At 37.9% G+C, this 11,229-nt stretch overlaps 1 protein-coding gene across 1 annotated transcript; it reads right to left on the bottom strand.

Moving 5' to 3' along the window:
• Positions 1-900: 900 nt before the first annotated feature.
• Positions 901-10,671, bottom strand: LOC101890206 (uncharacterized). Its single transcript, XM_005187148.4, has 5 exons — positions 10,467-10,671; positions 5,881-5,973; positions 5,668-5,821; positions 5,364-5,497; positions 901-1,337 (listed from the first exon to the last, which is right to left on the bottom strand). Exons 1-5 carry the CDS (start codon positions 10,555-10,557, stop codon positions 1,033-1,035), a joined length of 777 nt encoding a protein of 258 aa, XP_005187205.1. The 5' UTR covers positions 10,558-10,671; the 3' UTR covers positions 901-1,032.
• Positions 10,672-11,229: the final 558 nt, after the last annotated feature.

Below are 11,229 nucleotides of genomic sequence, written 5' to 3'. Positions count from 1 at the left end.
AACTTAGTCATCAATTTTGGCCAGAATTTAGTCTCGCATAATCTCCTTAAAAATCCACAATTTTTAGCCAAAGGTATGCCTTCAAACAGTTTATGAAAAATCCATAAATTTGAGCCAAAAGCCTGGTTTTCAAATTTTTATGAAAAATGTATTGAAAATCCATGATTTTTTTGTCTGAGGCTGGCCTAGAATATAGTCCCGATTATTGTCCAGAATGTGGTCTCGCAAAATCTCCTTCAAAATCCAAAATCTCCTTATCAGAAATCCAAAATTTTGAGCCAAAAGCTAGGTTTTCAAAGAATTTCTTGAAAAATATATTTAAAATCCATCATTTTTTTTTTGTCTGAGGCTGGCCTAGAATATTTCTCCCAAGAATATTTCCTTTTAAGTCCTCCATTTTTGCCAAAGACTGGTTTTGGATATTTAAAGGCAGACGTACCACATGACATATTCATTTCTGAAGTGTTTTTTATTTATTTTTTGCGCCCCAAAATATGCTACACATTTTGATTTTTGTTGTCTGAACCACACTTTCGCTCGACAAATCGTATAATTTAAGACTAATCTCTAAGTTGTCATGTCTTCTCTAATCGAAATAGAAAACCTAATTTCTCTAAATATTTGGGCTGTTCCAGAACCTGCGAGAATCTACTAGTTTTGTATTTTTTTTTTTTTTTTTGTTTGATATTATAAAGGGAAAATCTAGGTTATCGTAGTAAAAACTTTTACATTCTTGCAGTTCTGGCACAGATCAATTAAAAAAAAGAAATTTTCCCAATTTTAGTTTTTTGCAATTTTAGAATTTATAGGTCTGTATGAGCCTTTACCAGAAGACTTCATTATTACCCTCCGATTTCCAATCCCAAAAAATTTCGCCTTTAAAAGCCAATATTTTTCCAATACTATATATCTCCTTTTATTTTATTAATAATACAAAATATTTACAGTCTATATATAACAAATGGCTTAATGCACCATTTACAAATTCTGCGAAATACACCCTTAAATTAAAAATTCATTTTCTGCGCACCACTAAGCCTTCACGCCGGGCAAATCGGCAAACACATAGTTAGCTGGAACATAATTAAAGATTTTGGTCCAACGATCTTTGAACAGTTTACTCAACACCTCGTTGAGAGTGGGCCGTAAAATCTCGAATATAGCATCTCCGTACGAATTCAAAATGGCATTCTCTTGGCTCGAATCGGCACCATCCAAATTCAAGTAGACCCCGCGGACCTCTTGCAAATCCAAACGTAAATCATCCACCGTGGTAAAGGTATAGCCACGATCTTCTGCCAGTTTGAAGAGTATGCCGACGCGGGCCACTGCACTTTCTGTGAGAGAGAGAAAGAGAAAAGGAGAAGAGAGAGTCAAATTAGTGGAGTAAATTTATGAGGTTATGGTGCATATTTTTCAATTGGCTTCTTTAGATTTTAGCATTGATTGAAAATTGTGACCCTTTGTGGGTGAGGTACCACAAGGGGTCCATCTGTTGGCAGAAATGTTGGTATTTATGAAATTTGAAGATAGTTGGATGCTTATTTCGCTTTCATTGACCATTTTTTTTTTCTTTTCAAAATCTTGAACCCTAAGTGGGGGAAGTACCTGAAGAAATGGTCCGATATCTTCCATATTTATAACAGATCTTGTATTGATGGAAATATTGGGATTTACCAAGTTTTGAATGGAATCGGATGTCAATTTCGCTTTTTATGAGCTTCGCGGATATTCAAAATTTTGACACTTTGTAGGAGAGGTACCAGAAGGAGTGGACCGATATATTCAATGTTCACACCAGGCCTTGGGTTAATATAAATATTGTGATGTGCGTAATTAGAAGAGAACCGGATGCTTAGTTTGGATTTTATAAACGTTTTGGTAATTCAAAACTTTGACCCTTTGTGGGGGAGGTACCAGAAAAAATGGTCCGATCTCTATCATCTTCATAACACATCTAGTGTTGATGGAAATATTGAGTTGAGTCAAGTCTGAATGGAATCGAATGTTAATTTCACGTTTTATGAGCTTCACGGATATTCAAAATTTTGACCCTCTGTGGGGGAGGTACCAGAAGGAGTGGACCAATATACTCCATCTTAACACCAGATCTTGGGTTAATAAAAATATTGTGATGTGTGAAATTTGAAGACAATCGGACTCTTACAACACATTTTATCAGAGTTGTAATTATTCAAAAACTTGACCCTTTGTGGGGGAGGTACTCGATATAGCGGACCAATTTTATCCATTTTCGCACCTGACCCAACACTAATGAAAATACTAGGATTCGCAAAGTTGGAGCAAAATCGGATCATCCTTTCTCTTTCTGTGCAATACAATAATTTCTTTGAAAATTTCGAAATTTTGTGGGGGAGGTACCAGAAGGAGTGGACCGATATTGCCCATCTCCCAACTCCATCCAAGTTTGACAAAAATATTACGATATACCAAGTTTGGATCAAATCGGATACTCCCTTGGAGAGTTATCGTGCGCACCAACAAACCAGACAGACGGACATCGTTAGATCGTCTCCAAATGTTCTGAAATGGAGACCTAGGGTCTAAAGCCGTTATTTCGACTAGACACGTTTCATGACTGTATGAAATGATATATACCCTCTCTAGCCATATGGCTGAGGGTTTAAGAAATAAATAAATGCTAAAAGAGATCATATTTCAATGCCAAAGCCAAACTCGTACACTTCGTTCTTCAATTCTTTGCCATTCTTCCAACAAAGCTTTCTTCAAATCTTCTGTCGGAATTTTTCAGCGAGGTAGCTCTATAAATTCTCTATGGGGTTTATATCTAAACTTTGAGCTGGTGTATTCACGGCGTGGGGACAATTATATAGCAGCCATGGCCGCACTTTATAAGCCTTGTGTTTTGGAATGATAAAAATAATAATCTTCGACAAGGCCGAGCTTTTCCTTACAGAGTGGCAAACTTTCTTTCAAAATGTTAAGGTATATAGTCTGATCCATAATAACCTCAATAAAATGCAATACCCTAGGTCCAGAGGCTGAAAATGAAGCCCACATCATTACTGACCCACCACCGTGCTTCACTGTAGGCTTCACATTTTTGGCAAGGAGCGCTTCATTTGCCTTTCTCCATACATAAGGTCTGCTGATCCGAAACAAAAAGCTTGCATTTGCTCTCGTCCGTGAATTGCTTATTTCGCCAAAAATGAAAAATCTTTTTATATGTGCTCTGGGCTAGTGTATCCATGACGTGGGGACAATTATATAGCAGTCATGACCGCACTTTATAAGCCTTGTGTTTTTGGGATCATTGTCTTGATAAAAATAATAATCTTCGCCAAGGTTGAGCTTTTCCTTACAGAGTGGCAAACATTCTTTCAAAATGTTAAGGTACATAGTCTGATCCCAAATACCCTCAATAAATTAGCATACCCCAGGTCCAGAGGCTGAAAATGAACCCCACACCATTACTGACCCACCACCGTGCTTCATTGTAGGCTTCTTATTTTTGGCAAGAAGCGCTTCATTTGCCTTTTTCCATACATAAGGTCTGCCATCCGAACCAAAAAGCTTGAATTTGCTCTCGTCCGTGAATAGCACATTCTTCCAAAATGAAAAATCTTTTGATATGTGCTCTGGGCTGGTGTATCCATGACGTGGGGACAATGTAGCAGTCATGGCCGCACTTTATAAACCTTGTGTTTTGGGATCATTGTCTTGATTAAAATAATAATCTTCGCCAAGGCCGAACTTTTCCTTACAGAGTGTCAAACTTTCTTTCAAAATGTTAAGGTACATAGTCTGAACCATAATACCCTCAATAAAATGCAATACACCAGGTCCAGAGGCTGAAAATGAAGCTCTCATCATTACTCACCCACCGCCGTGCTTTAATTGCCCATCTCCATACATAAGGTCTGCTGATGCGAATCAAAAATTTGCTCTCGTCCGTGAATAGCTTATTCCTCCCAAAAATGAAAAATCTTTTGATATGTGCTCTCGGCTGATGTGTCCATGACGTGGGGACAATCGGATCATTGTCTTAATAAAAATAATAATCTTTGCCATGGCCGAGCCTTTCCTTACAGAGTGGCAAACTTTCTTTCAAAATGTTAAGGTACATAGTCTGATTCATAATACCCTCAATAAAATGCAATACAGCAGGTCAAGAGGCTGAAAATGAACACCACACCATTATTGACCCACCACCGTGCTTCACTGTAGGCTTGATATTTTTGGCAAGGAAAGCTTTATAAGCCTTGTATTTCGGGATCATTGCCTCGGCAAAAATAATAATCTTCGCCAAGACCGAGCTTTTTCTTACAGAGTGGCAAACTTTCTTTCCAAATCTTAAGGTATATAGTCTGATCCATAATACCCTCAATACAATGCAATGCAGCAGGTCCAGAGGTTGAAAATGAAGCCCACATTATTATTCACCCACCACCGTGCTTCACTGCAGGCTTCATATTTTTGGCAAGGAACGCTTTAAAAGCCTTGTGTTTCGGATCATTGTCTTGATAAAAATAATAATCTTCGCCAAGACCGAGCCTTTCCTTACAGAGTGGCAAACTTTCTTTCAAAATGCGAAAGTACATAGTCTGATTCGTAATACCCTCAATAAAATGCAGTACACCAGGTCCAGAGGCTCATCCACCACCTTGCTTCACTTTAGGCTTCATATTTTTGACATGGAGCGCTTCATTTGCCTTTCTCCAAACATAAGGTCTGTCATCTGAACAAAAAAGATTGCTCTCGTCCGTGAATTCCTAATCCAAAATCGAAAAATGTTTTGATATGTGCTCCATGGCAAATCGCAATCTTACTTCTTGATTTCGCTTGCCGATTAGAGGTTTATATCAAGCTCTTCTGCCATTGTAATTCGACTTATGCAGTATATTTATATATTGTTTGAGGGCAACATACTTTTTCCAAATCCTTTTCAGCAATTTTTTGTGAGCTTCGGAGCACTTAAAAATTGATCCTTTTTGATCTGCCGTAAAAATATACACTCTCAGCACTCAATGTCAATATTTTATTATTTGCCGTTTTTTGACTTATTACCTACACATCCATCTGTTTTGAACCGTTTTATGATGTACTGAACTGTAGATCGGCTTCTATTAACAATCTCAGATATCTCACTTAACGATTTTTGGATTTTGTAATGTTTAATTATTAAATTTCGCACTTCAACAGTGGTTTTGTCCTCGTTGTCTTCCCATTTTTTTATCTCTCCACCATAGTATGGAGGGTATATTAAGTTTGTCATTCCGTTTGTAATATACATCCTCGAAATATACATTTAAGCATGGAGCTACTGTATTTATTTACCTACCTACATACTTATGTCCTGATTTAATTATCTTTTAACTTACCAACTGAAATCGTAGCGGTGCCTTTTCCACCAACCGGCAGCGTAAAAATATGACCATTGATATCGTAGCCACCATTAACCGCCAACTTTTTTAGGCCCATCTTCACCATAACGCCCAAGGGTTTGGTTTCAAATCTAGAATAAATGAAAAAAATTATTTAATACAATTTCCCATATGCTCTAGTCCAGAACCTGCAAGAATCTTTGAATTTTTTCGATATCATAAAGGAAAGACGTATTATTATAAAAAATGGAGGACTTCACATTCTACTCTCTTATATACTAATTAATCCCCATTAACTCACCTCGACTCCCTGGCTTTGATGTCACTCAACCCCGTCAATGTGACATTATTTAAATTCAAATTAATCGAAATCGGATTATTTAAATCCTGATTGATGCCAATACGTTTTACAAACATCGGATCGATTGAGCTGACAGATTTTAGGCCAGGAACACCTAGGAAAAGATATTATTAATTAATTATAAGTATAGAAAATTATAAAATTATACTTTACCATTTCTCCATATTGTGTGAATGTTCTCCACGGTTTTGCCAAAGCAGCTACTGAAACTGGGGTCCGTAATACTGCAGGGATTAAGGAAATCGGCTGTAAGAAAAAAAATAAACCTTTAATAACAACGAATTTTAATATATCTGCCAGATCTAAAAAATATATTTTGCAGAGCTCATTTTTGCTTGATCGAGATTTGAGGGTGATAGAATTATAAAAACAAAAATTATTCAAGGCTTGCGAAAAGGACGATGCCTTTCGTCTTGCTTAACATGGCACCAAAGCCAATATAGCGAGGTTATAACGTTGGGATCTGTGTCGGAATGCACACTGAGATCATGAGTTGAGTGTTTACACATAATTGGTACTCTCTCTCTCTCTCTCTCTCTCTCTCTCTTGATAAGACAATATAGTGACTTCATTGTTATTCAATCGTTTCAGGCTCTTCCTCATCCTCGCATAACCTGCAGTAGTAACAGAAAATCCTTGGTTAAGTTCCCATTACGGCACCGCGAACACGTGGAGGACGATTGGTATAAAGGGCAGACGACGGCAGAATCGGAACCGCCATCACTAGACCAGTGAAGCAGCAACATCGAACCTCGGTAAGTGATACAACCTTCAATGGAATCCTTGACCATCCTTGCGTAGCCTATTGACACCCTTGCATAACCTGAAGACTTGCTTGAAGAATCGTGTGGAAATCTTTAGACATCTTTTGTAAGTCCTTGTAGCCAGGTTGTGTATATATTAAGATCTCTCCCAACCATAGCTTTAACAATCTTCGTAGTCTGTTTGAGTACTTATAAAGGTCTCTCGCAGCCGTAGTCTGTCGGAGTACTCATTAAGGTCTCTTGCAACCGTATCCTTGAATATCCTTGTGGTTTCTTGTGTACTTATTGAGATCTCTTGCAACCGTATTTTTGAATGCCCTGGTAATCTGCCTTAGTACTTATTAAGGTCTCTTGTAGCCGTATTGTAGAACATCCTTCTAGCCTGCTTGAGAATATAAAAAGATCTCTTGTCATCGTAATCTTGAGCATCCTTGTAATTTGTTTGAGTACTTATTAAGGCCTCTTACAACCGTAGTTTTGAATATCCTCGTAGCCTGCTTGAATACTTATTAAGTTTTCACGGAACCCTAGCTTTAACTATCCCTGTAGTCTGCTTGAATACTCGCAACCGTGTCGTTGAATATCAAGGTACTCTAGTTGAGTACTGAATATCCTTGTAGTCTGTCTGAGTACTTATTAAGGTTTCTCGCAAACGTAGCTTAGAATATCCCTTCCGCCTACTTGAGTACTTATTGATGTCTCTCATAACCGTAGCTTTGAATATCCTCCCGGTCTTCCCAAGTACTTTTTAAGGTCTCTTGCAACCGTATCTTTGAATATCCTCGTAGCCTGATTGAATACTTATTAAGATATCAACCCTATCCTTGCAGTTACATTGGGAAGTTATTGAGGTTTCTTGCAAACGTAGCCATATCCTTGTAGTCTACCTGAGTACTTATTAAAGTCTCTTGCGATTCTATCCTTGAATATACCTGTAACCTGCTTGAGCACTTCTTAAGGTCCTTTGCAACCGTAGCTTTGAATATACTTGTAGCCTGCTTAAGTATCTATTAAGGTATCTTGCAACCGTATCCTTAAATATTCCTGTAGTCTTAGGCATCAGAACTCCTGTAGACGTAGACTTACACTTTCTCATATATTATGCTTGAGTACTTATTAAGGCCTTTCGCATAAAATCGTTCCGATAGACTTTAATATACTATCTCGAATCCTGAGGGCGAAATGCTGCTGCCCTGCTGCTTTTGGTGGTCCACGTTTAGTATATTCGGTATTTTGATGATTTTATCGACATTATTCACCGGATTTGTTTCAAATATCGTATTTGAAGTTCCTCGTTCGTTAAATTTGAAAGAGACCTAGTCGCCATGGAGAAAAATTATCAAAGAAACGGCTTGGCCTGGATAAATAAGTCCAAGCTCAGGAGACAAGTTCGAACAGCAGAATTAGATGTCGAAAAATTGGATGTAACCAAACTGGAAGTTCCAAACTTGAGGATTTGGTGCAGTCCTTGTTTGCTAAATTTGAAAGAGACCTACTAGCCATGAAAAAAGTACACAAAGAAATGGCTTGTCTTGGATAAACAAGTCCAAGATCTGGAAGCCAAATGTTGGAATCTAAGGTTACAAAAATAAAATAATACCTAACAGAGGCTTCAAGACTTTATGAAGTCCTTGCCCACTAAATTTGACAGAGACCTACTCGCTATATAATAAAGGTATCCAAAGAAAAGGCTTGGCCATGATAAACAAGTCCAAGATCAGGAAGTCAAGTTGTAGCAGTAGAAAATGTTGTCGAAAAATCGGAGGTAATCTATCTGGAAGTCCCAAACTGGGACTTCAAGATTTGATACAGTCCTTGTTCGCTAAATTTGAAGACCAAGACCTGGAAGCCAAGCTAGAGCGGCAAAATAAGATGTTGAAAAATCGGTGGAAATCAAACTGGAAGAGATCTACACGCAATGGACGAAAAATACGCAAAGAAATGGCTTGACCTTGATAAACAACTCTAAGATCCGGAAGCCAAATTAGAGTTGAAAAATACTCTGAGGTAACCAAAATGAGGCTTCAATATTTGATGCAGTCCTTGTTCGCTAAAATTGAGACGTCATCGAAGAAAAGTCCGCAAAGGAACGGCTTGGCTTGGATTAACAAGTCCATGATCTCGAATCCAAGTTCGAACAGAAGAATAAGATGTCAAAAAATAGGAGGTAACTAAACTGGGACTTCAAGATTTTGTGGAGACCTTGTTCTCTAAATTTGGAAGAGACCTACTAGCCATAGAAAAAAGTACGCAAAGTAATGGGTTGGCCTAGATAAACAAGTCCAGAACCTGGAAGTCAAGAATAAGATGTCAAAAAATCTGTGGTAACCAAACTGGGACCTCAAAATTTGGTGAAGTTCTCGATCGCTAAATTTAGAAGAGACCTACTAGCCATGGATGAAAAGTCCACAAAGAAACGTCTTGGCCTGGATAAATCCAAGATCAGGAAGCCATGTCCGAGCATCAAAATAAGATATCAAAAAATCGGAGGTAACCAAACTGACATTTAAAGATTTCGTGTAGTTCTTGTTCGCTAAATTTGGAAGAGACCTACTCCCAAGGGGAGAAAAAGCACACAGATTCGGCTTGATCTGGAAAAACAATTCCAAGATCTGGAAGTCATGTTCGAGCAGCAGAATAAGAGGTCGAAAAATCGGAGGTAACTAAACTGGAAGACCCAAATTGAGGCTTTAAGGTTTTATGAAGTCTTTGCTCTCTAAATTTGAAAGAGACCTAGTAACCATGAAAAAAAGTATTCAAAGAAACGGCGTTAACAGGATACACAAATGCAAGATCTGGAAGTCAAGTTAGAGCGGGAGAATAAATTTATAAAAAAATCATAACCAATTTGGAAGTCCCAGACTGGGACTTCAAGATTTGGTGCCGTCCTTGTTCGCTAAATTTGAAAGAGACTATCTAGCCATAGAAGAAAAGTCCGAAAAGAAACGGCTTGGCCAGCATAAACAAATTTCTTGGTCTGGGTATACTAGTCCAAGATATGGAAGCCATGTTAGAGCAATAGAATAATATGTTGGAAGCTAAGGTTTCAAAAATAAAATAATACCAAACTGAAGCTTTAAGGTGTCGTCCAAGACCTACTTGTCATAGAAGAAAGGTACGAAAGAAACTGGAAGTCAATTTCGAGCAGCAGAATACTATTCATAGAAGAAAGGAACGCAAAGAAACGGCTCTGACTAGATTAACAAGTCCAGGACCTGGAAATGAAGAATAAGAGTCGAAAAATCCAAGGTAACTAAATTTGAAAGAGACCTAATCGTTATGGAAAGAAATGGCTTGACCTGGATAAGGGTTTCAAAATAAAATAATGCCAGACTCACATTTCTAGATTTGATGAAGTCCTTGACCACTAAATTTGAAACAAACCTACTAGCCACAGAAAAAAGTCTACAAAAATGGCTTGGGCTGGATAAACGAGTCCAAAATGTGGAAGCCAATTTCAAGCAGCAGAATAAAAGGTTGAAAATTACGATATAATCAAACTAGAAGTCCCAATCTGGGACTTCAAGGTTTGGTTCAGTCCTTGTTCGCTAAATTTGAAAGAGACCTACTCACCATGGCATAAACATCATCCAAAATCTGGAAGCCAAATTTGAGCAGCAGAATAAAAAATTGGAAGTCAAAATCGAAGAAAAAAGTAGGAAAGTCACTCAATTGAAAAAAAAAATTGATAGGTAAACAAATGGTATTGTTGGACCTTCGGAAAAACACCACGCAAGCATTTACGTACTGCCGATACAATGCATTTCGCAATGTTTGCACTCATTTGGCACCGATTCACGTAAAGTTAGCTCATAACACCACAATATGTTTTCGCTGGATCCAAAGGTTTTTTAACCATCATTTTTTATAACCGAATTCTTCGATAATATTTTCTTTTTTATTAAATCCAATTCAATAACTGAGGTGTGCTCAGAATTGTTTGAAAATATTTATTCTTGTCTTAATTTTACGTACGTTTCTCGCTAAGAATTTTCCGACCCATTGCCAGTGCAATCATGGACAAGGTTACTAAACTGCAAATCTGCATTCGCTGATGGTGATTCATGTTGCGTTTTTCTGCGTTAAACCCACAATACCGCTAAGAAACAGTTTCGTTGTGGACGACAGTCGCTCCGAACAACCGTCCGCTTTGAATTTTAACAAAATACTGAAGGTATTTAAATATGCCGAACAGCAACACGTTTCAATGCACATACACTTGTATTGTTTATATTATGGAAACAACAAAAACTGGTTTTAGTTTAATGCCGGCATCGCGCGTTTTTGTCGTCAAATAGTGGGGTAGACAGAGAGACAGACAGATAGTTGGCCAGCCCGGCAGCCACCTAGCAGACCCACTATTGTGAAATATTACGGCCAAACAGAAAAAATGTTAACAATAACAAATGTTATAACCAAATTAAAAGTGAAATCCAGACTTCAACGAATTTGGGTGTGCCCTAAGGGAATGGGGCTTTGGAACGAAAGAAAGAATTAAATGTATCTGTAAAAATTAGAGGGGAATCCAATCTCGCTCTTCGGCTGTCAATTCAATTCTCTATCCGGTTCGAAGGACCAAATGTGAAAAATGAAAAGGGAATCTAATCTTGCTCTTCGATTGTTAATTCAAGGAAATCCAATCTCTCTCTTCGGTTGTCAATTCAAATCTCCATCCGGCTCGAAGGACCAAATGTGAAAAATGGAAAGAGAATCTTATCTTGCTCTTCGGTTGTCAATT

Source organism: Musca domestica, unplaced genomic scaffold, assembly GCF_030504385.1.
Source record: "Musca domestica strain aabys unplaced genomic scaffold, Musca_domestica.polishedcontigs.V.1.1 7, whole genome shotgun sequence".
Lineage (NCBI taxonomy): Eukaryota > Metazoa > Arthropoda > Insecta > Diptera > Muscidae > Musca > Musca domestica.
The sequence above is the reverse complement of the archived record's forward strand: the minus strand, read 5'-3'. Positions and strand labels throughout refer to the sequence as shown.